Source organism: Malaclemys terrapin, chromosome 1 (genome assembly GCF_027887155.1).
Source record: "Malaclemys terrapin pileata isolate rMalTer1 chromosome 1, rMalTer1.hap1, whole genome shotgun sequence".
Classification (NCBI taxonomy): Eukaryota; Metazoa; Chordata; order Testudines; family Emydidae; genus Malaclemys; species Malaclemys terrapin.
In genome coordinates this window covers 2,588,459-2,616,207 of record NC_071505.1, presented here as the reverse complement: position 1 = coordinate 2,616,207, position 27,749 = coordinate 2,588,459, and the positions used below count along the sequence as shown (strand labels likewise).

General features: G+C 51.0%; 1 protein-coding gene across 1 annotated transcript; it reads left to right on the top strand.

Moving 5' to 3' along the window:
- Nucleotides 1–231: 231 nt before the first annotated feature.
- FSCN3 (fascin actin-bundling protein 3) lies at nt 232–22,607 on the top strand. The gene is made up of 6 exons (XM_054016139.1): nt 232–330; nt 13,823–14,519; nt 18,686–18,804; nt 19,248–19,407; nt 21,370–21,540; nt 22,402–22,607. Exons 1-6 carry the CDS (start codon nt 232–234, stop codon nt 22,605–22,607), a joined length of 1,452 nt encoding a protein of 483 aa, XP_053872114.1.
- The last annotated feature ends 5,142 nt before the right edge of the window (nt 22,608–27,749 follow it).

Here is a 27,749-nt window from a genome sequence, read left to right as displayed (position 1 = left end):
CAAAGGCCAGGCCTGCAGGGGCAGGACGTAGGCAGGGATCCCTGCCCAGGTGACTCACGGGGGTGCAATGGCCCTCCCTGCTTCCTGGCTGCCTTTGGGAGCGATCTGATGGCCTGTGAAGGTGACCTTAGGGCTGAACTGGGCCTGACGGAGTCATCCAGCCAGGGGTGCGTGCGGGACTGATGTCCCACAGGACCAGGCAGTCACAAGCCACTGCCCTGCGGTGGAGCCATGAAGGTCGGGCTGATTAACTGGGCTGGGAGTTACCTCACCAGCGAATGCTACGGGGATGGCGTCACTGTCCTGGGAAACTCACTGGGCAAGAAGCAGGTGAGTGACACTAAAAATCCGCCGTGATACCAAAGATTTGCAACCCGTCCCTGGAGCAGAACCAGCCGCGCTCCCCGCAGGCCTGGAGCCGCCCCCATCGGGTGGCCCATGATGTGACAGCGTAAGACTCTGAGGTTCAGCCTCTATCCCTCACCCCCGCATGAATCTTGATTCCACAAGGAAGGGTTTTTTTCTGGGGGTGCATCTCCTCTCCTAGCAGAGCGCACCAGGGAGCTTTGCTTCCTGCCTGAGCGCATTGCTGCTGAGATCACCGTTCCCAGCCCTGGCCGGGCAGAGACGCTGCCTTCCGCCTGCAGAGATGAGCGTTCCCGCCCTGCAGGCCAGGATGGCCGAATTCCACACGGGTTAGGCACTGTGGGCCATTGCAGTGTGGTTATAATCCACCCCAAGGCAGAGAGGTGCCCTCAGAGTGGAGGGGCAGGGACGCTGCTGTAGCGTGCCCTCCCCCAATGCTAACTGCTCCCAGCTCCTGAATGTTATTGGCTCCCAAGGGGGTGCTAAACCCCTCACAGGATAAGTAGAGAGACACCATCCTTCCCTGGCAGGTTTACAGACAAATTCCAGAGGTGACCTGCGGAGGGAGCATTGGGGTGGAAGGGGGAGCAGACGGCGGTAACATCAGTGGGCTAGCAGGGTTACACGGTGGAGGGCTGGTGCGCTGCATGACGGAGTGAAGGAAAGGAAGCTGACAGCTAATTTCTTGTAGGCTTCTTGGAAGGCCTGGGGCTCATGGAGGGACTCTGCAGAGGGGAGAGTGGTGGCTTTGCAGGCCAGCTCGGTGAGCGGGTCCCACATGTAAGGGGGGTGACACGGACGGAAATGCAGCTGTGGTTGCCGGAGATGCGGGGTAGCAAGGCTGGTGTCCTGGGCAGAGCAGCAGGGCTGTGTGATGGGTAGGAGTGGCAGAGCTGTGATGGGCCGGAAGGGGAGGATAAGCAACTTGAACTGGATGTAGTGGAGAAGGGAGAACTGGAGGAAGTGGGGTGAGGTGGAGGTGGGGATGGAGGGCAGAGATATGGGCAGATTGATAGACACGGGTTTTAACCCAGGCAGCTGTGATATGCATGGGCTGGAGAAGGGCCATGTGGGGGCCAGGGAGGCTGGAGAGGAGCGGAGGAGACGTGACAAACTCCTCATCCCATTTGCAGCCCCCCTTGCTTCCTTGAACAGCCTCACTAGACAAAAGCCGAGACGCATGTCCATTGCTGCAGCATCCCTAGAAAAGGCCTCCAAGGGGTGCTGGCCCCAGGGCCTGGTCCTCCCCCCACCCTGGGACTGCATGTAAGCACAGCAGGGCCAGGCTGGACTAACTGATCCTAGCTCTGGGCAGACTTTGGCAGGAAGAGGCAGGGATCCTGTGGAAAAAATAGCACGTGATCATGCAGTTGAAGACATATAATCCAGTCACACGAGAAGCTGAACTGAGGTTGCACAAGCTCTGACTTTCGAGTGCTTGATGTTCCAACCTTACTAATGGTCTGTTCACACAGGTGTTTTTGTAATTTCCTATGTTTTTAAAGAACCCAACTGAAAAAAAACTGAAATTCCATCACATAGCATCATACTGACACCCAGACGGGTCATCAGCGGGGTTGGAACCTTTAAATCCTCTAAACCAGTGGTCCCCAACGCGGTGCCCGCCGGCGCCATAGCGCCTGCTGGGGCATCTGTGCACCCGCGTCCTGGCCGGTGGACGAGCATCTGCCGAAATGCCGCCGACAAGCAGCGTCATCCAGAGGCGTCGCCGCCGACATGCTGCCGATTTTCGAAATGCCGCCGGCAACGCCTCTGGATGACGCTGCTTGTGGGCGGCATGTCGGCGGTGACGCCTATTGACGTTGCCGCTTCTCGGCAGCATTCGGCGGATGCTCGTCCGCCGGCCACGGTCTGCGGTGGCTCATCCTCTGGCGCCCCCCAGACAAAAAAGGTTGGGGACCACTGCTCTAAACCAGTGATTCTCAGACTTTAACAACCTGTGAACCCCTTTCACTAAAATGTCAAGTCTCGTGAACCCCCTCCTAAAAATGAATATTTCCAGGGATTTTCTCCTTCACCTGAGTATAAATTATAAAAGCAGTGATCTTGGAAATATAAAATATTTTTATCACAGGCTTATTACACACAATTTATTATTAATTATTATTTAGCATGACAGGATTTTTCTTACATTATGAAAACAGCAACACTCTTCCAAGATCTCATTTTCGTAGCTTGTATCACTTTGAATAAGTCTGTTATAAGACAAGGCTCCTATGTTTCATCAAGGAGTATCAGATGTGAAACAGCAGGAAGGTATTTAAGAAGCCAACCCAAAGAGTTCCTCCTACACAAGCATTCAGGTCTTGAGCCGTCCAGGCCAACAACGCACATTACAACAAAGCTTAAACTTGTTCTTCATAATAATTTTAAAAACAATACTAGCTGCCTATTTAATTTTAAAAACAGCAAAAAATATCCACCTCCCTTTCCATTTCTTATAAGGAGTCTTGGAGTTTAAATCTCCTCAGTGTGATAGATAGGCTTGCTTTGATCTGCTTAGCTCTTGGAAGTCCAGGAGCTCCGGGCTGCTGGCCCCATGCTACCCAGGGTCCCTAGGGACAGCTCTGTCCACCACTAGGAAATTTTTTCCCGAGAACCCCCTGTAACATTTTGTGAACGCCTAGGGGTTCACAAACCCCAGTTTGGGAACCACTACTCTAAACAGCCCCCTGCCACTTGAGTTAATGTAGTAACGGGTAGCAGTAGAAGGTTGTCATCCTCTGTGTGGCCCAGCACGAGAGGGGATGAGATGCACACAAATATTTGCTCCCAGCAGAGGGATGGTGAGACTCAGGGCTCGTGGGTTCCAAACCAGGCTCTGGAGGGGAGTGTGCTTTAGTGGGCACCGAGTCTGCTGCTCATTTCCCCCGCAAGCGTGACCCCTTCTGTCCTGTCCCCTCCAACCCATCCTTTTCGCAGTCTTGTCTTTCCCCGACTCTGTTCACCTCCCCAGTCCCAGTCCCCACTCCTTAGGCTTCTCATTCCAGCGCAGCCAGTCCCGATCTCCCCCCACCCCAGCCTCCATTCCCAATCTGCCACACCCTTGGGCTTCTTGTCTTAGTCTACTTCCCCCATAACCCACCTGCAGGTCCTCCTCTTGTCCCCTCTGCATTCAAATCAGAGGGCTTCCTCCTCTACACTATCTGGGCCAGCAGGCGGGTCATTGAGAGCACTGGGAAGCCAGCCTCCCCCTGCTCATAGTCCACATGGCTGGACCTGAACCCTGCACTGCCGGGAACAGCCCAGAGCTGCCATTGCAGGGAAAGTCCTGCTCAGCCTCAAAGGCTTAGAGCTTGGTCACATTTGAGTAGATTTTAAAGCTACAGCATTAAAAACAAAAGTTGCCAGAGTGTTTTTAATATGGGCAAAACAGCGCATTTTGTCCTAGCCTGTTCATGGAAATGGCTAACCCGTTCTGGGTGAATTTTTTAACAACATTTCAGCCAGAGATGGACACACTGCACGGAAAATGTCATCCCACATGGGTGAAACTTGGCAAGGTTATAAAGCAGCTCGAAGCAGGGTCTCGCAGTGGTGCAGCTGGGGCAGGGGGGAAGGGGCAGAAATGGAAGCTGCGTTTCCCATGTGGTTTAGTGCAGAGCTCTAAGCTGCAGGCCACTGGGTTGCAGAGTGAGAGGCTGGGGCTGGGGAGCGGACCCAGGAGTCCCACCTGGCTGGTACGAGGAACGCTAGCCCCATCAGTGCACCGAGAGCAGTGAGGCTTGAACTCCAGGCATGTCTGGGCTAGGGGAGCACCTAGCCCTGCCTCAATATAGAGCTTAGGGCCTATCCGAGTCTCTGTCCCCCACTCCGCGAGGCAAGTGCGGGGCTGTGCCCTGCAGCCTAGTCCCCAGAGCTGTCTCCTGCCAAAGGCCCCAAGCCATAGGGCTCCTGCCCCTTTCCTGGGAGATTATCCCACAGCCAAATACTGTTCACCATGAGCAAATGGCCCCTGAGATTCAGCCCCATTGGTCCCTTTCCTGCTCTCACCCCATTAGGGCTCCTGTTTTCCCATAGCCCCTTCCCCCCCAGCTTGGCAAATGAGCAGTTCCCACCAAGCAGTCCCTGCTCCCCGTGTTTACCCCTCTCAGACACTCAGGGAGTTTTCCCCTCCCCTCGCCATCAGCAGAGCTACACTGGGCACACCTAGGGCTCATTGGCGGTAAGAGGCTCCCTGTGGCTTGGCTGGGGTTCAGCTCAGGGCCCTATTTCTTAACATTGACCATCACAAATCGCTCCCTCGAGCATTTTTCTCACCATGATGCAAACTGAGCCTGCGTCTCTCTCTCTCAGGGCCGGATTTAGGGGCAGCGACTGCCTGTTGTTAGGGCCAAAAGGGAAGATAGAATGTTTGAGGTAACATGTTTCAGGTATTCCGTGGGTGGATTCATTTTTCACTAACCTCCTAGAATGTTCTGGATCTCGTGGAACCCTCCAGACTTTCCGAGAACTACCTTTTCCTCGAACCTCCCAGAATGTTGTCAGTCACGCCCTGGCAGGTATCTAAGGGGCGGGGCGTCGCCAGTAGAGCCCAGCTGTGGTATTGTGAAAGTGTACTTGTGTTTTAAGTCTTGAAGAGTGTAAGTAGCGACTCTCTGATGCTGTGCTTCAGTTCACGAGGGCAAAGGTGAGAAAAGCGACTTTTTGAACTAAAGCACTAGGGTAACATTCTAAGGCTGTCACCTACTGTACCACTATTTAGTGCTGGTCCGCCCAACGTGGGTGCACAGTTCCAGTTCTTGATGTTAGTACCTTTCAGTTAATCTTAAAATTAAAAAGTTTCTATAAGCTTAGTGGAAACTATTTTTAAAAATTTGCTTATACATGGTATGAATAAATACCAATTTACAGATCCTAGCCTGCAAATGTATCATCTTATATGACAGGGATAAATCATGCATGCAAATCATGCATCAGAGTCGTGAAATGGGCTACAAATGCAATAAAAAATTAGTATTCAAAAGTTTAACAAATGGAGGCGGAATGCCGAAGACACGTCTCACCTGGGGCACCATTTTATCTAGGGCCAGCCCTTGTCACTCTCACCAGGATGTTATACGCTCCTCAATCTGAGCTGGGCCCATTGTCCATCGCCACCTCTCCCAGCAGGTCCCTGCGTTCCACCGGCCGGCTCTGCAGAGCTCTCCAGCTGTCTGGATTGGAGTCGGTCAGTTCTCAGCAGATGATGGCCAGCGGCTGGGAGAGGTGCCAGGCACAGGAGCAGACTAGCCAAGAGCCCCCGTTCAGGGAGGTGTTTGCAGCGTGTCTGGATGGCTCTGTTCCTCACCACCCTGGCTGCTTCCAGAGCAGGGAATTAAGATGGCACACTGCTCCCAGGGCTTCTGGCTGTCACCGCTGAGGGATTGTGATGTCACATAGGCTGTTGGAGGAGCCAAGGACCATTCTAGACCCAGTAGAGCCACTGATGCCTGCAACTGTTGTTGCTTTTTCTTCTTCTGTTTGCATCCTTTGTTGCTGGTTCTTGTTGTCCTCTGGCATCAGTTGGACTGCTGGTACTTCTGACACCGTGTCATGTATTGCTTGTGCATGGTAGGCTTCAGGGCAGGCTCTTGAACCAGACACGGCCTGGTGACAGAGTTCCCAATGTAGAGAGAGACAAGATGGGTCACTGGAGGATCCTTTAATGGGCTGCCAGGTGTGGCTTAGGTTAGCCCAGGTAAGGACTGTTGCACACCGCGCCCTCCAGTGGCCGAATATCCCATACAGGTTAGCATTCCTTTACACTCCCTATGCGGGGGCTCTCACAACACATTGTTTGGTGGCCTCGGAGTGCAGCCTCCAACTCTTGCTGGTGGCCGCCCTGACAAATTTTCCTAAAATTCTGAATTAGCTTTAGGAAAAACAAAATAAATATACACATAGACACATCCAAATCATTGTAATTGATTTATGTTGCTTTTTTTTTTTCCGTGTGTGCAGACCCAATAATAAAAATAATGTACAGTTGTATTTTGGTGCCTCTGGCCCCCGCTGCCTTCCCCTGGCCCCGCACCATTGCCCCAGGCTCCCTTCCATGGCCTCTCCCCCTAGGCTCACCCCACTTCTTGCCTCTTGACCACAGAGCCTGTAAGGCCAGCCCTGCTGAAGCCCAGAGCCAGAGCCCCACAGCTGGAGATGGGAGGGGGTGGAGCCCTGCAGCTGAGGCTGGGAGGGGTGGGGTGGAGGGCTGAAGCCCACCGCCGGAGTCCCATGGCTGAACCGGGGAGGTGGACTGAAGCCTGCCCCTGGAGCCCCTGGGTGCTGTAGGGAGGAGCTGCTGCTTTGCCACCACCCCCATCTCTGCACAAGATGCTGTCGCGGCCACAGGAAAAACCCCTGGTGGCCACATGTGGCCACGGTGGCCGCATTTGGGAAATGCTGCCCTATGGGATATCGCTTTCCAGAGCAGGTTTCCCATAGTGCTCCTCCAGCCAAGCACTCCGCCCGCTGGGCACCAGCATGGTCCCAGATTGAGGTGGGGGCACATGCAGTGACCGGGGCATCCCCCAGAATCCTGGTTCTCCATGAGAGCCTAGGCAGTGACAGTGGCATCACCTTCATTGGCCTTCGTCCATCCCCAAGGAACAGTTAATTCCTGTGGATCAAGCACCATTTAATTCCTACACTGGGTTACACGTTCACTCTGCACACATCCACTCCTCAGACAGGGAGCGCCTCCAATATTCACTAGTCTTGTGCCAGCAATTCATAGATTCATAGATTCTAGGACTGGAAGGGACCTCGAGAGGTCATCGAGTCCAGTCCCCTGCCTGCATGGCAGGACCAAATACTGTCTAGACCATCCCTGATAGACATTTATCTAACCTACTCTTAAATATCTCCAGAGATGGAGATTCCACAACCTCCCTAGGCAATTTATTCCAGTGTTTAACCACCCTGACAGTTAGGAACTTTTTCCTAATGTCCAACCTAGACCTCCCTTGCTGCAGTTTAAACCCATTGCTTCTGGTTCTATCCTTAGAGGCTAAGGTGAACAAGTTTTCTCCCTCCTCCTTATGACACCCTTTTAGATACCTGAAAACTATCATGTCCCCTCTCAGTCTTCTCTTTTCCAAACTAAACAAACCCAATTCTTTCAGCCTTCATTCATAGGTCATGTTCTCAAGACCTTTAATCATTCTTGTTGCTCTTCTCTGGACCCTTTCCAATTTCTCCACATCTTTCTTGAAATGCGGTGCCCAGAACTGGACACAATACTCCAGCTGAGGCCTAACGAGAGCAGAGTAGAGCGGAAGAATGACTTCTCGTGTCTTGCTCACAACACACCTGTTAATATATCTCAGAATCACATTTGCTTTTTTTGCAACAGCATCACACTGTTGACTCATATTTAGCCTGTGGTCCACTATAACCCCTAGATCCCTTTCTGCCATACTCCTTCCTAGACAGTCTCTTCCCATTCTGTATGTGTGAAACTGATTGTTCCTTCCTAAGTGGAGCACTTTGCATTTGTCTTTGTTAAACTTCATCCTGTTTAACTCAGACCATTTCTCCAATTTGTCCAGATCATTTTGAATTATGACCCTGTCCTCCAAAGCAGTTGCAATCCCTCCCAGTTTGATATCATCCGCAAACTTAATAAGCGTACTTTCTATGCCAATATCTAAGTCGTTAATGAAGATATTGAACAGAGCTGGTCCCAAAACAGACCCCTGAGGAACCCCACTTGTTATGCCTTTCCAGCAGGATTGGGAACCATTAATAACAACTCTCTGAGTACGGTTATCCAGCCAGTTATGCACCCACCTTATAGTAGCCCCATCTAAATTGTATTTGCCTAGTTTATCGATAAGAATATCATGCAAGACCGTATCAAATGCCTTACTAAAGTCTAGGTATACCACATCCATAGCTTCTCCCTTATCCACAAGACTCGTTATCCTATCGAAGAAAGCTATCAGATTGGTTTGACACGATTTGTTCTTTACAAATCCATGCTGGCTGTTCCCTATCACCTTATTCAGCAGAAAGCCAGCTGCCTCCTGTTCTTGTGTGGGGAGTAGATGTATGCAAGGCCCAGATCCTGCTTCTGTGCAGGAGGGAGGTGCATTCATGTGCAGCCAGAGCTTGCCTTGTGAAGGTGCTAGCTCCGTGGAGGATGCGGGATCGAGACAGATACATGCTGGTCCTCGGACAGGAATCTTAAATATGAAGTTGAACTATGGCCTCAAGTAGAGCTAGTCAGGAATTGGTCAAGGAAACATTTTCTTTTTTTGGTCAAAATTAAAACTTTGTGTGGAAAAGGGTCGTCTTTGATGCATTTCTCAACTTGAAAAAAATCAATGTTTTTTAAAAATTTGTCAAAAGGTCCCATTTTGGCATTTTCAAAACAAACATTTTATTTTGTTCAGTTCTAAATGACCTTTTTAATTTGAAATGTAACCTAATTATAGCACGTTTCTTTTAAAAAATAAGTGATCCTAATCAAATAAAAAACATTTTGAAATTATCAAAATGTAACATTTTGACTGGACTAAATCAATTTTTTAAAAATTATTTTTGGTTCACAACATTTTTTCAAACTTTGACCTTTCATCCTGATTTGGGGTGGGAAAAATATCTGAGATCTTAGACATTTTTGCAGGACAGGAAAACAATTTTCTGCCAGCTCTGGTGCCAGTCAGTGATCAGATCACAAGCTGGTCATCTTTATTATAGAAGCAGAGAGCTTGAGGACAGTGGAAATGTTCTGTCTGGTCTGTGTCACCCCCACCTCCACCTCCATGGCAGGCCAGGGTGCGAGTGTACAATCTATCCATCTAGACAGGTTTTTATATGATGTCTATTAACATATCCTCTAAAAGCCTCCCAAAATTCTGTAGTATGCATACGAGAGCTCTCTCATTGGGGTGTGTTTTGCCAGCCTGTTTTGTATTGCTGGTGTTACTACAGGGAGGTTAGGATGAAGAAATGGGTTTTGTATTGTGCTCTGAAGCCAATGGGGTAGCTGCCTGTAGCTGCTGGCCTGTCTTCCTGGCTCATGAAGGACTCACTGCCTCACCCAGAGTCTTTGCCAGATACAGGTTTATTCTCCCAGTGTAGAACACAGGAAAAACCTCAAACACAAAATAGTTCCCCCCTTTGACCGTCTCAGACCCTCCTGCTTCAGGGGCTACCTCAGGAGCCCATCTCCCTCCTACACCTCCTTGGTCCTCCTCCAGGCCATCTGCCTGGGAATTACCTTCTCCAAGCCCTACCAGAGAAGCCAATGGTGATTCAGCTCGTTCCTCAACTGAGCCAGCAGCTGGCTTTTGTAATCCCTTACTTCCTTCCCAGTGGAGTCTGATAACTGAGCAGAGCCGGCTGGCCCCTGGGTCTTAAAGGGGCTAATCACCCTGTTATAGCAGCACCCATCCTGCTCTCTGCCCGGAGCAAGCTCCCGCTGCATGGGCCAACAGCTGAGAAAGCCCTGTCTCGCACTCACGCCTACTGCACCTGTGGCGCTGACGGTTCTCTTGCTCCAGTGGGACGTAGCTGTGGGGTGAGGCCATGGCCATGCAGGGTGAGATGGTGCCTCAGGGAGCTTGGAGGGCTTTGAAGGGGAGGACCAAACACTCGAATGTGACCCAGTCTCCGACAGGGAGCCAATGCAGAGGCCACAGTACGAGGGGCTGGGCTCTCAGTGAGGCCTGCCGGGTGATGGGCGCTTGGTGGTTTGTGTTGCTGAGCAGGTAGGCTGCTGTGTTCTGAACTAGTTGTAGCTTTCTTCAGGTCGTTGGTTTCACACCTAAGTACAGGGAATTACAACAAAGGGGCTCAAGTGTGATGCAGGTTAGCTGCTACCAAAAGTTCCTAATCTCTCATTAGTGACAGCGACTATTCCAGAGGACTGGAAGGTAGCAAAAGCTGTCCCCGTATTTAAAATGGCTGTAGGGTTGAGCCAGGTATAGAGTGGGAGATTCTGTTCTCTCTGTCTCATAACCCAAGGACAAGGGGACACTCAATGAAATTCAAAGATGGAAATTTCAGAACTGATAAAGGGAAATACTTTTCACACCAGGGGTCATTAACCTGTGGCACTCACTGCCACAGAAATTCCTGGAGGCTAATAACTTAAGAAGATTCCAAAATGGATTGGACATTTATATGGATAACAAGATTATCCAGAGTTATCATAATTAATGACAATAATAATTCTGGCAGGAGATATTAAACCTTGTGTTTCAGGGTTTAAACCAGTCTCCAACTATAAGAGACCATGGATTCACCAAGGGCAAGTCATGCCTGACTAACCTGTTTGCCTTCTATGATGAGATAACTGACTTTGTGGATATGGGGAAAGCAGTGGACGTGATTTACCTAGACTTTAGCAAAGCTTTTGATACGGTCTCCCACAGTATTCTTGCCAGCAAGTTAAAAAAGTATGGATTGGATGAGTGAACTATAAGGTGGGTAGAAAGTTGGCTAGATCGTCGGGCTCAATGGCTCGTCGGGATCAACGGCTTGATGTCTAGTTGGCAGCTGGTATCAAGCGGAGTGCCCCAAGGGTCGGTCCTGGGGCCTGTTTTGTTCAACATCTTCATTAATGATCTGGATGATGGGATAGTAGATTGCACCCTCAGCAAGTTCATGGATGACACTAAACTGGGGGGAGAGGAGGGTAGGGATAAGGTCCACAGTGACCTAGACAAATTGGAGGATTGGGCCAAAAGAAATCTGATGAGGTTCAACAAGGACAAGTGCAGAGTCCTGCACTTAGGACGGAAGAATCCCATGCACTGCTACAGACTAGGGACCGACTGGCTAGGCAGCAGTTCTGCAGAAAAGGACCTAGGGGTTACAGTTGATGAGAAACTGGATATGAGTCAACAGTGTGCCCTTGTTGCCAAGAAGGCTAATGGCATTTTGGGCTGTATTAGTAGGAGCATTGCCAGCAGATCGAGAGACATGATCGTTCCCCTCTATTCGACATTGGTGAGGCCTCATCTGGAGTACTGTGTCCAGTTTTGGTCCCCCCACTACAGAAGGGATGTGGACAAATTGGAGAGATTCTAGCGGAGGGCAACTAAAATGATCAGGGGGCTGGGTCACATGACCTACAAGGAGAAGCTGAGGGAACTGGGCTTGTTTAGTCTGCAGAAGAGAAGAGTGAGGGGAGATTTGATAGCAGCCTTCAACTACTTGAAAGGGGGGTTCCAAAGAGGATGGAACTCGGCTGTTCTCAGTGGTGGCAGATGACAGAACAAGGAGTAATGGTCTCAAGTTGCAGTGGGGGAGGTTTAGGTTGGATATTAGGAAACACTATTTCACTAGGAGGGTGGTGAAGCACTGGAATGGGTCACCTAGGGAGGTGGTGGAATCTCCATCCTTAGAGGTGTTTAAGGCCCAGCTTGACAAAGCCCTGGCTGGGGTGATTTAATTGGGGATTGGTCCTGCTTTGAGCAGTGGGTTGGACTAGATACCTCCTGAGGTGCCTTTCAACCCTGATATTCTATAATACTATGACCCAGATGAGACCTATATGCAGGGCTGGGGGGCGGGGCAGATTATCCCACGTCTGCAACTGCGGGGTTCTTATACCTTCCTCTGAAGCATCTGGGGCTGGCTGGTGTCAGAGACAGGATATTGGGCTAGATACCCCTGGCATCTGATCCAGTCTGGCAAATCCTGTGCTCCTAATAACCAAGCTGAGGGGAGGTCACAAACATGGGACCATTGGGGCCAATCCAAATCCAGCAGCAGGGGGCACAGTCTCTCACACAGCCACAGGTGGATAAGGGTGTTTTCCATGGGCGTGGCTACTTGTGCATCCAGGAGCAGTGCAGAGTCTAGGGGACACCAAGGCTGCCAAGATCTTGGTGACCTGACAGCAGACGCCCTCAATGGGGGGTGATTTTATGGCACTAGCAAATTCTTCAACAGGTTGCTAGCTCCCCACCAGCATCACTTCAGTCCACCTAGGCTGTGGCTTCAGCCAGCTGCCCTAAATCCAGCTGCTGCTGTCCACTGTGGCCTTGTGAGAGCCGGGAGGGATGGGGCAGGTTGTGTTTGCTTTGTCCAGTCTAGCAATAAGTGTCCCAGGCTTCCCCTGCTCCGGCTCCTGCTCCCTTTGGTTGCTTTTCTCTAAACTCCCCCTGAGCTGTCAGTCCCTTTCTGATACTGAGGTGTCAAGCTCTGTGCTCGGTATTCCAGGTGTGTCTGTACCCCAGTGGTGCAGGGAGGAACTATCCCGTCCCTGTCCCATGTCTCGCCACAGGCAGCCCCCAAACTGCGCTGGCCTTTTTTTTGCTGGAACAGCACATGGGAAACTCACCCCTCATTTGCTCCTTCCTGTCCCACAGGTCTCTTTAGCCAATGCTGTTTCCCACGTTCCCCTCTCCCACTGCGGGGCTGGATTTTGGATTAGCTCCATCTGTGAGTCCTGCCCAGGCTTCCACCTCATTAGGGCCCTTTGTATTTTAACTCTGTCCTGAGCTCTGAATGTACTGACCTTGGCTAACGTCATTCATGGTCCATGGCCTTCTCTGGGTTATTAATGAGCCTGTTAAATAAGATGGGACTTAACCTGATCCCGGGGACATCCACCACATGCCTCTCCCCAGCAATCTGCATTGCATTGATCTGTGTTCCCTTTGACACTTTCTGTTTCATGGCAATTAACCCAGGAGTCTCCCAGGAAAGCCCGGCTACTAGCACGGGAAAGCCGATGGTTCAGGGCCATTCAATTTTAAATGGGGCAATGTAGGTACAGCTGTCTCGCAGCATCCCAAACTCTGGTGTTGGGAACGTGCCGCAGAGAGGTGGGGGAGACATGGAAGGGTGAGAAGGGCTGGCATTGAGGAGGGAGCTGGCTAACTGCTCAGCTGGGCGTCAGACTGGGAGCACAGCAGACAGACAGTTCCAGAGGCAGCAAGGGGCCAGCGTTTCACCGAGGGGTGGGGGAGAACAGGCAGAACGCTTGGAGGGAGTTAGACCGTAGAAGTGGCTGGCTGTTTGGGCAGGGTGGCATGTGGGGAGGTTACAGGGCACAGCGAGATCTGGGAGCTATTTGGGGTCCTAGCTGTGAAGGGCCCTGGAGATGCAGAGTGGTTTTTATTGTACAGAAAGGAGAAGCCGCCAGCAGCCTCCCAGGGAGGGGGTGCATGGTGCTGTGCGTACGTGTGTGTGTGTGAGTGAGAGGCAGAGGGAGCTGTATTTGTGTTCTGGGAATGACAGGGCTTGCACCTCCAAAGGAGGGGATTGCTCACTGTCTCTGGCGATGGTGGGGCAAGGAGCGAGTGGCATGGAGCTCTGGAAGGCGACGTTTGCACTGGGTCCTAGGAAGAACACTTAGCAATCGGGGCAGTGGGATGACCCTGGTGGGTCACTGGCACTGCAGACACCTGGAGACAGGTTAGAAACAGTGGGCATGTCAGGTCACAGCTCATGGCCAGAGCTAATCAGCTGACTCTGTCTCATTGCTTCCTCACAGATCTGGGAGCTGCAGGTCACCATGAAGCAGGGGAAGCAGACAGTGGTGGAGCTGCTGGGCCATCAGGGCCGCTATCTCGTAGTGGATCCTGATGGATCAGTCCGGTGCGGGAAGCCAGCATCCGTCCAGCAAAGCCAGTTCCTGCTGGAGCTCCATCACAGCGGCAAGTGGACTCTCCAGTTGTTGGACAGCAAGAAGTACCTGGAATCCGACGGGGAGGATGTTTTCTGCGTTTCCCAGAGCCCATCCTCCTACCACAAGTGGCTGCCCCAGCTGGCCATGCACGTCCACATCGTGCTGTACAACCCCACCCACCGATGCTACGCCCGAGCCGATGCAGTCCTGGATAGGGTGTGGGTCGACACCCCAGTGCCTTACCTGGAAGAGTGCGGCTTCGTGCTACGGTTCAGGAACGGGATGTACCACCTGGAGACCTCCAGCCACAAGTACGTCTCCAGAGCAGAGAAGCTAGCCAAGAAACCCTCTGCACAGACGGCCTTCAACTTAAACCTCAAGCCCAGGTGCCTGGCTTTCCTGAGCGACCAAGATGGGTTTGTCCTGTACCCTCAGGGCAAACGGGGGCGTTTGTGCCTGGGAGACAACCCCAAAGAGGAGGAAGAGTGGTTCGTTATAAAGAGGTGTCCGCAATGGGTCAGTCTGAAAACTAAGGCCAAGAGATACGTGTCCATCATATGTGGCAAGTAACTTCCATTTTCCAGTCTGAGCATGTGTGGAGGGCCCAGCTGAAGGATCCCAGGACATGCCCCCTTGACTGACAGTTCTTTGGACAAGTTCTGCCCTGCCTTTGCCCTGTGAAGCCCACCCCTGACTGCAGTAAGGTTGCACAGAGGATAAGCTGGGGTAGAATCTAGGTGGTTCACTTTTTAATAGGATTATTTCGGGGTGCAGGATAGCTGGGGTACGGAGCCACACAGCGAGAGTCCACACACCCGTTCACATCCCAACCATGGCAAAGCTGTTACCAGGGGCCAAACACCCATGAGAGGGCATCACATGAAATGGGGTGGGCGGGAGTGAGCAGGGGTGGTGGTGGGATGTCTCAGAATGGGACGTGTGCCTACATCACAAAAACCCACCAGCATCAGTGGCACCCCATTGCTGTCCTTAGCAGGGACGGAGGATTGAATAGGCCATGAAGAGGGATCTCCCTGCTCTTCTCTACAGCGATCTCTCCAGGACAGGGCTGTATACCTTGGCAGAGTAGTGCGGGGGGAGCTTGTCTGGCCACTGCCCATGTGGTACCTGTTTTGAGGATACATACAGGGCTTGCTCATCAGATCTAGCAATAACCAGCACTCAACACTTTAAAAGACAGTAATAGGCAGAGCAGAGACAGTGGGGCATGTAACGCTTACAGTGAAAGCTGACTAACACTTTCCACAATAAGTAACGGCAAGCAGGGTATTATAACCTCACCACACTTACAGAGTCTGAGCTGAGATTTCCCATGCCAGGAGTCTGCCTCGGGCGAAACTCTTCTTTTGGGAAGTTGCAGATAAACTGGCTCAGCTGTTTCTGTGACCGAGGCTAGGGGGACGTGGGTTGTTTTGCCAGCCTTACAAAACCCCTTAAAACTGCTTCGTCGAGAAGCTCTCGCAAGGTTGCCAACTCCTGCAACTTAACTGTGAGTTTTGCCATTTTTTGCTGCTTTTTTTAAAGCCCCAGTTCCTGGAGGCATGTGATTGGGGAAAACCTCAGCTTTCTTTCTTTTTTTTTTTTAAAGGAAGTTTTTAGCCCACCTGGTTAAAATGTGAACCCTAAAGTAGGGTTACTATATTCAAACATTTAAAAAAGAGGACACTCCACGGGGCCACAGTCCCGCCCCCGGCCCTGCCCCAACCCCACCCCTTCTCCGCCCCCATTCCAACCCCATCCCCAAAGTCCCTGCCCCAACTTTGCCCCCTCCTCTGAGCACCCCGCATTCCCCCTCCTCCCTCCCGCTCTGATCTTGGTTGGGGGTTGCTAAGTGCTTCCCTGCTCCCCACTTGCCCCGCAGCCCCTATGCCCTTGCCTGCCCTGCTCCTCCTCACCCTGCAGCCTCTGCACCCCTCCGCCCCTGCAGCCTCTGTGCCCCCTGCTCCCCACTCGCCCTGCAGTCCCTGCAGCCTCTATGCCCTTGCCTGCCCTGCTCCTCCTCACCCTGCAGCCTCTGCACCCCGTGCTCCCCACTCGCCCTGCAGCCTCTGCGCCCCCTGCCTGCCCTGCCCCTGCAGCCTCTACACACACACACCGCCACCGCCTGCCCTGCTCCCCCCACTCACCCGGCAGAGGGAGAAATACAGGCTCCACGTGGAATCAAACACAGCCGCGCTGCTCTGTGGGGGAGGAGGGAGCGGGGGAGGGGGAGGGACTCTGGCTGCTAGAGGCCCTAGTGGCTGCGAGCGGCTTTCAATCAGGCCAGGCGTCCAATCAGCCGCGCCGCACTCCGCAGGAGGGGAAGGGGGAAATCCCGGACATTTCTACTTGATTAGAAATCTCCCCCCGGACGGCCATTTAACACTGAAAAAGCCGGACATGTCCGGGGAAACCCGGACGGATGGTAACCCTACCCTAAAGATGATGACAGCGGTAGGCAAGTAAAAAGAATCCATATGTTGCTATTTTTAAGTCTCATGACTTTAAAGCCAATGTTATGATTTTTCGAGGTCCAACCCTTTTTGAACACTTGAGGTGGGCAGTACTGCTCCATCACCTCCATGCTTTGGAGCAGGGACTTTAAAATTGACAGGAGGCATCACCTAGTTATCAGGGAAGTGCCTTTTGCTGTCCCGATAAAAATGTGCCCAAATTTGGCCAAATTCTGACCCTCTGAAATATCTCAGTTCCTGTATGCCCAGTACAGACTTGTTAGAGTTTAGCAGCTAAATTCTCTGAATATTCCTTATACACTGAGCATGCTCCAGCCCCTCACAGCTCGTGTGTGTGACCAGACTGTGCATGCATGACCCGCACAGAGCGACTGAGCGTGCCCTTATCCTATAGGTTAGTCTATTAATGAATTTAGCTTATGGGCTACAGCCTGAGCAGGACTTTCCCTGCCATTTGCTGCTCCTCAGTGCTGGGGGCTGCTGTGCCACTGGGCACTGGAACTGCAAGCAGAGAGACTATCTCCCCTTTGCTCTCAAATCCTCCCACCGCCCCCCGACTGGGGACCTGGCAGTGAGGAGGAGGAGAAGGAGGAAGCTGCCTGACTCAAATACAGGGATGGGGGGGGGCAGGGGAAGGAAGAGTTGCAGGACTGGGAGGTGCAGGGGAAGAGCCCAGCAGGAAGGGAGAATAGGAGCAGTGTGGGAGGGGTGTGCAGAAGAAGAGGCAGGGGGAGGGATAGAAGCTAGGTGGAGAGAGACAGGAGTTGGGGAGGGTGGGGATGGAGCAGCAGAGGACAGAAAGAGAGTGGTGGGGACAGGGGCAGAAGGGTCTGTGGCCGCTAAAGCACACGCCCCTGTGGAACCTGGAGGTGAACCCATTATTCCTGAGTGTCAACATTCCTCTGCTGTCAGCAAATAGCTGTGAAACCCATGGGCCAACTGTGTCTCCAGCCCCCTAGAGTGGCAGGTCCATATGGAAGATAACAACCTATCACTGCTGTTTTCTCAGTAGTCACTCAGCGAGCTCCAGTGGAGGTCTGTGCTGTGGATCTAAAGATTCCCAACCCTGGGGATCGACTTATTGCTACACGATGGAATGTTTGTTTTGAAATGTTTTATGTTCTTTCTTTTTAAACGTGGAAAGTTACATCCAAAAAACCTACATTAAAGGTGAGCAAAATAGAGCACTCAGAGTTAGGAAATGCCAGAATTGAGCTGGTCTGTGCAACCATAATGTGCATATGGGGTATGATAATCACTTGATGATGACCTGTTCTCGTCATTCCTTCTTAAGCACCTGGCATTGGCCACTGGACTAGATGGACCTTTGGTCTGACCAGTGTGGCCGTTCTTATATTCTTATGATAGACTTGAGTTACATGGTCACCTACTTTTTTCCCCACGGGACCCCTGCCTCATTCAGTGCACAGCCTGGCCTGTGCTCGGGGGTGAATCAGTGCTGCAGACATTGGAAGGCAGCGGCAATGGTTGAGGGGGGCACGTGGGGTCTCTTGCCCCTCCAGATTTGCTGCGTGGCTCGTACTAAGCATCCTCACACGGACTGAGCATGCTCAGTAACACCTGCTGAAGCTGCTGCCCTCACTCTGTCCCCGCGCTATCGGCAGGTCCCGGTCGTCTCTGTGGGACGTGTGTAGGTTTGTAAGGCCGGGGACTGAAAGATGGGAACGGATGCTCTCAGGATTAAGGCAGAGCTGAATGCCACTCTAACGAGTTGGTTTCTGGCCCTGCCTTGACACAGAGTTCCTGCGTGATGCTGGGCAAGTCACTTAAACCAAGGTTTTTCAGGCAGCCGCTGCGTGTTCGTCATTTTCTGCGTTCCCCACTTGAGACACCAGGGGTCTGATTTGCAGAAGGGCTGAGTGCTCACAGCAGCTGGAGACATAAACTGCGATGCACACTGAAGAATCAAGCCCCCAGCATCTCAGTTTGGGCACCCACAATCAGTTGACACTTTGGGCGTTAATCTCCGTGCTTCAGTTCCCCACATGTGAAATGGGAATTCCCCTCCCCCGTCCCTCCCCGGGGTGTTGGGAGGATAAATTCATTCGTGTTTTTAAAAAATCAAGATACAACAACGAGAGCATAGACTGCTGGGGCCCCGATCCCTGACTGGGAGCTCTAGGAACTGCTGTAATTTGGGAACCGAATCTCAAATCCACCCTGAGCCAACGGACAATGCCGTGTCTGAGTGCATTTGGCTTGACATGGCCTGATTTTCTCCCCTTCTGTGCAGACATGGAAGTGTATGCCGGCTCAGACAAAGTGACCCCAAAGTCAGTGTTCCACTACGAATTCGATCCTGACACCAAGGCGGTGCAGCTAAAAACAGTTAACAACCGCTACCTGGCCCAGGTGAGTGAACCCTCTCCCGGCTCGTTGAGCGACGCTGTCGGCCCAGAGAGCCTGAGCCTGCCACTGAATCAGTGGGCGCTTTGCTCACCGTTTTGTTGCTTGTCTCTGGACCCCGTCTATTTCTAGGGGACCGGAACTGAACACACTATTCCAGGGGAGGGCGTCCCATCAATTTACACGATATTATAATAGTCCCTTAATGAGCCACAAGGGATAATTCCATGTAATAGAGACATGGATATACAAGGCAGTATCGCCAGGATTCATGTTGTTTCTTTAAGATGTAAACTACCTCCAACAGATCCCCCGGGAACCTCCTCCTGCTCTTGTTGAGAGTGGAGCCCTGGATCTCCTGACTTCCCGGGGCAGGGCACTGGTAGGAAGGACACCCTGGCACCAGCTGGCAGGAGCTGACCTCTTTCCTTCCCTTCCCTTCCCTGCAGAGAAAATTCAAGAGCATAGTGGCAAATGGGAGACGCCTGGAGCCAGAGACCAACTTCCGTGCCCTGTGGCATTGTGGGAAAATCTTCCTGCAAGCTTTCAATGGCCGGTACCTGAGCACCATGCCCGTTGGGCTAGTGGTGGCCAGTGCTATGCACCCAGGTAAGGTGAATGGGTGAGGGGACCCCTAGGAACCTGCCAACAGCTGAGCAATGCAGCCCCTTGGCATCTCTGTGGCTCTTGGCTGAGACTTCAGGACTTGTTGCCTCTCCCGTGTGGGGAGGGGTGTGCGTTCTTAGGCCTCCCTGCCAGGCGCCTCTGGACCCACCCAGCTGCACTCACACCAACATCCTCCTTGTCTCTCAGCTACCCGATATGCCCCCACCCACCTTGCTCTGAGAGCGGGTGGCATTTCTCTGAGGGGCCCATCACCTCCCCTCCGGGAGGGGTCACAGATGAGGGTCTCGCTCCCTTCCTAGGGGCTCAGCGTGCTGCCTCCGCCCTGCCCCTAGCACCTCAGGGAGCGAGAGAGACCATTGCAAGGAGAACTTTTAATTCTTAGTGAGTGAAATTTGGGTTCAGAGGCCGTCACTGGGAGGACAAGCCCCATAAGTCAGCATCCAGAGCTGAGTGTCCTCCTTGCCCCTGGTCTGAGACCCCACCCTGCTAATCCCGTGTCTCCACACTTGGGCAGCCCTGTATGGGCAGCTGATGCCAGCTCCCCTCGGTGGCTCTACCAGCAGGAGGCGCTCATGTAACAAGTGGCTGTCGCCCTCTCCTCTCACTTCCCCCTCCCACCGCTGCATGAAACATCTGGGCTGCAACAGCTCAAGTGGCCGATACTCTCCTCAACTCATCTCCCAGCCCACGGTGCACCCCCAGGCCTCTCCCCCTGCACGGGAAGACAAGGAAGAGCTCGTGTGTCAGAGCCACTTGGGATGGGCTAGACCCCCTTTGGGATGCCACCTGATGTACTGGGGTTTCACTGAGCCCCTGGGGTCCCTCTCCTTAGGTTCTCTGGCCCCTTGCAGGGCACACACAGGTAGGGCCACACCGTGCTGCAGAAACAGACCGATGTCAGCTCTGTGTGAGAGGACTCACGTGCACCCCCCTTTTTGGGGATAAACCAAAATAATACTGTCTTGCACTGTATAGAAAGATCTGCACAGCGCAGACTCATAAAATTCACCCTCTCCCTCAATGTGAAGAGATAGATGCACAACTTCTTGCCCCCCCCCCGCAGTTAGAAATTGCACAAGCTCTGTTTAATAATAAACCAAACAAATTTATTCACTATAAAAGGCAGATTTTAAGTGAGTTTAAGAGATAACAAACAAAACAAAGCAGATTACTGAGCAAATAGAACAAAATCCTCAAGCTAAGCTTAATACACTCAAGAAACAGGTTACGAAATGTGATTTCTTACCCTAAATGTTATTTTAGGCAGGTTGCAAAGTTTCTGTGGTTCAGAGTTCCAGTTATATCTCTTTTCAGACTGGACCCCAGTCTCAGTCTGGACTCCCCCCCCCCCCCCCGCCTTCCCTTCAGGTGTCTTTAGGCGTCTTTCTTCTTGGGCAGACAGGCCATGGAGTAGAGCCCCGTTTGCCCTCCTCCCCACCCTGAAATAGGATTTACATAAGGTGGGAATCTTTTGTTTCCCAAATTTGACCCCCCTCCCTCCCTTTTAGTGGAAAGTTACAAGAAGTCCCCAGTAATGTTTAGTATCCGGTGACAAGACCACCGGACCTGGTAGTGTCACAGCTACATCCCAGGACGCCTCCCAGGAAGGAGAGAGATTAGTATCTTCACAGTCTTGTTGTTTCTTCCGAGTGGCCCATCAAAGCTGATGGCCTGTTGTCTGGTGGGTGTCTCCCAAATACACACCCAATTGTAACTGTTACATAGTCCATACCCCTCACTTTAGATACAGAAAAGATACATGCCTACAAATTGGATAACCACATTCAGTAAATCAGAACCTTTCCAATGATACCCCACATGACCCATCTTGCATAAAACACATCTTAGTTATGCCATATTCATATCATCACCATATTTCCATGAAGAATATGGGGTGTAACGTCACACCGCTGACCTGCCTCTGTCACCTCTCCCCTCCCGCAGGGCCTGGTGAGGCCTTTGGAGTGCGCCTGGCCAACCGCTCCTTCCTGGTGCTGCGCGGCAAGTACGGCTACGTGGGGAGCTCGGCCTGCCATGACGTCCTGCAGTGCAACCTGGTGGACCCCGACTGCATTGAGCTGCTGCCCTGCAAGCCGGGCATTTACCACTTCCAAGGTAAGGGAGCCCTGGCCCCTGGGTGCTGAGCCCGGCTCTGCCTCAGGGCAAATGGGGCCCACATGAACCCGACCTCAGCCCCACCCACCTGTGCTCTCCAGCTCGACCTGGACCAGCCATGAGGGCAGAGCAGGTCAGTGCTGCATGGTAAGGGGGGCGGCAGCAGTAGCCAGGGTGGGGCATGTCGGCTGGGGAGGGAAGCAAGCTGTAGGCTCCTATTGCTGTATGCTCCAGCTGCCCCCTCCCCGTCTCACCAGATCTGCAGCCCCGGAGGCAGAGACTGCTGGGAAAGCAAGAGTGCAGGGTGGAGGGTATTCGCCTCCGGGCACCTTCTTGGGCCGAGATTAGAGGCAGCCCTCCCAGCTGGAGGCAGACGGATGGCACCAGCCCTTTGCCAAGCAGAGGGGTGGAGTTTGGGTCCTTACTCCTCGGCCTGGCAGGGGATGCAGAGTCAGCATGTTTGGCTCATCACGGGGGGGTGGGGGGAGCAGACCTCACTCGAGCCGTTGCAGGGGCATCAGGCGCCCCATGGAAATGTTGGTGATTAAGGCAATGAGCCGGTTGGCTCTGGAGCACTGCCCAGGGCTCCAAGAGGGGACCCAGCGGGAGGAGAAAAGTGCATAGCTTGGCCAAGAGTAAATGGGATTCGCTGGTGAAGACGAGCGTTGAGTATCCAGGCTGGTTGGGGCGTGAATGTGAGTTTGGTGACCTCGCTCTAACCTACAAACCCAGTGTAATCAGGATTGCCCCTTGGTCTCTTCGGCGAATCCTCGCCCAGGGCCTGCGTGCCTGGGGGTGGAACGGTAGCAAGGACCTGCTCGCGCACCCCTGAGCTATCACCAGCTCTCCTTCCTTCCCCAGCCTGCGGCAGGAGCTTTTGGTCTCTGAGCTCAGATGGCACCTTCAGGACGTGGGGGAAGTTTGCTTTGAACTTTTGTCTGGAGATCCAAGGGAGTAACGTCCTGGCCGTGCTAGCCCCCAATGGGTACTACATGCGAGGAGACCGGAGCGGCACCCTCCTGGCAGATAGCGAGGAAGTCACTAGCGAGTGCCTCTGGGAATTCTAGATGGAGAAAGGTACAGAGGAGTCTCTCCTTTCCCATATGTTGCTGGACTGGCCGGGCAGCCACTATGCCATTGTCTAGGCGTGCAAAGACCATGACCTATAATGCTGACCAGTATTGTCTCACTGTTTCCTTGTGCTCCCCCCATCTGTCTCCACCGCTTGTCTCGTCTCTTATATTGTAAGTGCTTAGGGGCAAGGACTGTCTTTTTGTTAAAACAACGAGGAGTCCTTCTGGCACCTTAGAGACTAACCAATTTATTTGGGCATAAGCTTTTGTGGGCTATAACCCACTTCATCAGATGCATGGAGTGTAAAATACAGTAGGCAGGTATACACATACACAGTACATGAAAAGATGGGAGTTGCCTTACCAAGAACCCATGGGGGGAAAGGAGTCCAAGAGAGTTGGCTGTATTTTAAAGAATCCTTACTGAGGTTTCAGGAAAAAAACATCCCGATGTGCAGAAAGAATAGTAAATACAGCAAGCGACCAGCTTGGCTTAACAGTGAAATCCTTGCTGATCTTAAACGCAAAAAAGCAGCTTACAAGAAGTGGAAGATTGGACAAATGACCAGGGAGGAGTATAAAAATATTGCTCAGGCATGCAGGAGTGAAATCAGGAAGGCCAAATCACACTTGGAGTTGCAGTTAGCAAGAGATGTTAAGAGTAACAAGAAGGGTTTCTTCAGGTATGTTAGCAACAAGAAGAAAGTCAAGGAAAGTGTGGGCCCCTTACTGAATGAGGGAGGCAACTTAATGACAGAGGATGTGGAAAAAGCTAAATGTACTCAATTATTTTTTTGCCTCTGTCTTCATGAACAAGGTCAGCTCCCAGACTGCTGCACTAGGCACCGTGGCTTAACAACCACGTAAAAGAAGCAGTGAGAGATAAAAAGACTTCCTTTAAAAAGTGGAAGTCAAATCCTAGTGAGGCAAATAGAAAGGAGCATAAACGCTAAGAAAAGGCGAAGAGGAGTTGAAGAACGGCTAGCCAAAAACTCCAAAGGTAATAACAAAATGTTTTTTAAGTACATCAGAAGCAGGAAGCCTGCTAAACAACCAGTGGGGCCCCTTGATGATCGAGATACAAAAGGAGCGCTTAAAGACGATAAAGTCATTGCGGAGAAACTAAAAGAATTCTTTGCTTCAGTCTTCACGGCTGAGGATGTTAGGGAGATTCCCAAACCTGAGCCGGCTTTTGTAGGTGACAAATCTGAGGAACTGTCACAGATTGAAGTGTCACTAGAGGAGGTTTTGGAATTAATTGATAAACTTAACATTAACAAGTCAGCGGGACCAGACGGCATTCACCCAAGAGTTCTGAAAGAACTCAAACTTGAAATTGCGGCACTATTAACTAGGGTTTGTAACCTGTCCTTTAAATCGGCTTCTGTACCCAATGACTGGAAGATAGCTAATGTAACACCAATATTTAAAAAGGGCTCTAGAGGTGATCCCGGCAATTACAGACCGGTAAGTCTAACGTCTGTACCAGGCAAATTAGTCGAAACAATAGTTAAGAATAAAATTGCCAGACACATAGAAAAACTGTTGAGCAATAGTCAACATGGTTTCTCTAAAGGGAAATCATGTCTTACTAATCTATTAGTGTTCTTTGAAGGGGTCAACAAACATGTGGACAGGGGGGATCAGATGGACATAGTGTACTTAGATTTCCAGAAAGCCTTTGACAAGGTCCCTCACCAAAGGCTCTTATGTAAAGTAAGTTGTCATGGGATAAAAGGAAAGGTCCTTTCATGGATTGAGAACTGATTAAAAGACCGGGAACAAAGGGTAGGAATTAATGGTAAATTCTCAGAATGGAGAGGGGTAACTAGTGGTGTTCACCAAGGGTCAGTCCTCGGACCAATCCTATTAACTTATTTATAAATGATCTGGAGAAAAGGGTAAACAGTGAGGTGGCAAAGTTTGCAGATGATACTAAACTGCTCAAGATAGTTAAGACCAAAGCAGACTGTGATGAACTTCAAAAAGATCTCACAAAACTAAGTGATTGGGCAACAAAATGGCAAATGAAATTTAATGTGGATAAATGTAAAGTAATGCACATTGGAAAAAATAACCCCAACTATACATACAATATGATGGGGGCTAATTTAGCTACAACAAATCAGGAAAAAGATCTTGGAGTCATCGTGGATAGTTCTCTGAAGATGTCTGCGCAGTGTGCAGAGGCGGTCAAAAAAGCAAACAGGATGTTAGGGATCATTAAAAAGGGGATAGAGAATAAGACTGAGAATATATTATTGCCCTTATATAAATCGATGGTACGCCCACATCTCGAATACTGCGTACGGATGTGGTCTCCTCATCTCAAAAAAGATATACTGGCACTAGAAAAGGTTCAGAAAAGGGCAACTAAAATGATTAGGGGTTTGGACAGGGTCCCATATGAGGAGAGATTAAAGAGGCTAGGACTCTTCGGCTTGGAAAAGAGGAGACTAAGGGGGGATATGATAGAGGTATATAAAATCATGAGTGATGTGGAGAAAGTGGATAAGGAAAAGTTATTTACTTATTCCCATAATACAAGAACTAGGGGTCCCCAAATGAAATTAATAGGCAGCAGGTTTAAAACAAATACAAGGAAGTTCTTCTTCACTCAGCGCACAGTCAACTTGTGGAACTCCTTACCTGAGGAGGTTGTGAAGGCTAGGACTATAACAGCGTTTAAAAGAGAACTGGATAAATTCATGGTGGTTAAGTCCATTAATGGCTATTAGCCAGGATGGGTAAGGAATGGTGTCCCTAGCCTCTGTTTTTCAGAGGATGGAGATGGATGGCAGGAGAGAGATCACTTGATCATTGTCCGTTGGTCCACTCCCTCTGGGACACCTGGCATTGGCCACTGTCGGTAGACAGGATGCTGGGCTAGATGGACCTTTGGTCTGACCCGGTACGGCTGTTCTTATGTTCTTATGTTCTTATGGGAGGAGGTGACCAGCCCTGTGTGGCGAAAGAAGTGGTTCGGGACTATTTAGAAAAACTGGACAAGCACAAGTCCATGGGGCCGGATGCGCTGCATCTGAGGGTGCTAAAGGAGTTGGCGGGTGAGATTGCAGAGCCATTGGCCATTATCTTTGAAAACTCATGGTGATCGGGGGAGGTCCCGAATGACTGGAAAAAGGCTAATGTAGTGCCCATCTTTAAAAAAGGGAAGAAGGAGGATCCGAGGAACTACAGGCCAGTCAGCCTCACCTCAGTCCCTGGAAAAATCATGGAGCAGGTCCTCAAGGAATCAATTATGAAACACTTAGAGCAGAGGAAAGTGTTCAGGAACAGTCAGCATGGATTCACGAAGGGGAAGTCGTGCCTGACTAACCTAATTGCCTTCTATGATGAGATAACTGGCTCTGTGGATGAGGGGAAAGCAGTGGATGTGTTATTCCTTGACTTTAGCAGAGCTTTTGATATGGTCTCCCACAGTATTCTTGCCAGCAAGTTAAAGAAGTATGGGCTGGATGAATGGACTATAAGGTGGATAGAAAGCAGGCTAGATCGTCGGGCTCAGCGGCTAGTGATCAACGGCTCCATGTCTAGTTGGCAGCCGGTTTCAAGCGGAGTGCCCCAAAGGTCGGTCCTGGGGCCGGTTTTGTTCAATATCTTCATTAATGATCTGGAGGATGGCGTGGACTGCACTCTCAGCAAGTTTGCAGATGACACTAAACTGGGAGGAGTGGTTGGGTAGGGATAGGATACGCTGGAGGGTAGGGATAGGATACAGAGGGACCTAGACAAATTAGTGGATTGGGTCAAAAGAAACCTGATGAGGTTCAACAAGGATAAGTGCAGAGTCCTGCACTTAGGACGGAAGAATCCCATGCACTGTTACAGACTAGGGACCGAATGGCTAGGTAGCAGTTCTGCAGAAAAGGACCTAGGGTTATAGTGGATGAGAAGCTGGATATGAGTCAACAGTGTGCCCTTGTTGCCAAGAAGGCTAACGGCATTTTGGGCTGTATAAGTAGGGGCATTGCCAGCAGATTGAGGGACGTGATCATTCCCCTCTATTCGACATTGGTGAGGCCTCATCTGGAGTACTGTGTCCAGTTTTGGGCCCCACACTACAAGAAGGATGTGGAAAAACTGGAAAGAGTCCAGTGGAGGGCAACAAAAATGATTAGGGGGCTGGAGCACATGACTTATGAGGAGAGGCTGAGGGAACTGGGATTGTTTAGTCTGCAGAAGAGAAGAATGAGGAGGGATTTGATAGCTTCTTTCAACTACCTGAAGGGGGGTTTCAAAGAGGATGGAGCTCGGCTGTTCTCAGTGGTACCAGATGACAGAACAAGGAGTAATGGTCTCAAGTTGCAGTGGGGTGGGTTAGGTTGGATATTAGGAAAAACTTTTTCACTAGGAGGGTGGTGGCACTGGAATGGGTTACCTAGGGAGGTGGTGGAATCTCCTTCCTTAGAGGTTTTTAAGGTCAGGCTTGACAAAGCCCTGGCTGGGATGATTTAGTTGGGAATTGGTCCTGCTTTGAGCAGGGGGTTGAATTGGATGACCTCCTGAGGTCCCTTCCAACCCTGATATTCTATGATTCTAAGTGGGGAGGTTATATATCTCCTCAATATTTATTCCACTCTGTATGCATCTGAAGAAGTGGGTTGTAGCCCACGAAAGCTTATGCTCTAATAAATTTGTTAGTCTCTAAGGTGCCACAAGTACTCCTGTTCTTTAAGTGGGGAGGTCAGTTCTAATGAGCCAATTCAATTAAGATGGAAGTGGGCTATTCTCAACAGTTGACAAGAAAGGGTGAATACCAAGGGAGGAAAAATCCCTTTTGTAGTGCTAATGAGGCCAATGTAATCAAGGTGGCTCATTTCAAACAGTTGAAAAGAAGGTGTGAGTATCAGCAGGGGGAAATTAGTTTTTGTAGTGACCCACAGTGGGTTTTAGCCCACGAAAGCTTATGCCCAAATAAATTTGTTAGTCTCTAAGGTGCCACAAGGACTCCTCGTTGTTTTTGCTGATACAGACGAACATGGCTACCCCTGTGAAATCTGCCTTTTTGTTGTGTGTCTGTATATCGCCTAGCACAGTGTGTTTCTGATCCATCGCTGGGGCTCTAAGCACTAAGACAAATATTTAATAATATCCAGCTGGAGTCCGGTAGGGGTC

Excerpts from the sequence above, each read along its gene's own strand:
- FSCN3 (XM_054016139.1), top strand. The coding sequence starts at position 232 with ATGAAGGTCGGGCTGATTAACTGGGCTGGGAGTTACCTCACCAGCGAA. Across the intron at positions 18,805-19,247 it reads ACAACCGCTACCTGGCCCAG|AGAAAATTCAAGAGCATAGT; the intron begins GTGAGTGAACCC and ends CCTTCCCTGCAG. Across the intron at positions 19,408-21,369 it reads GGCCAGTGCTATGCACCCAG|GGCCTGGTGAGGCCTTTGGA; the intron begins GTAAGGTGAATG and ends CCCCTCCCGCAG.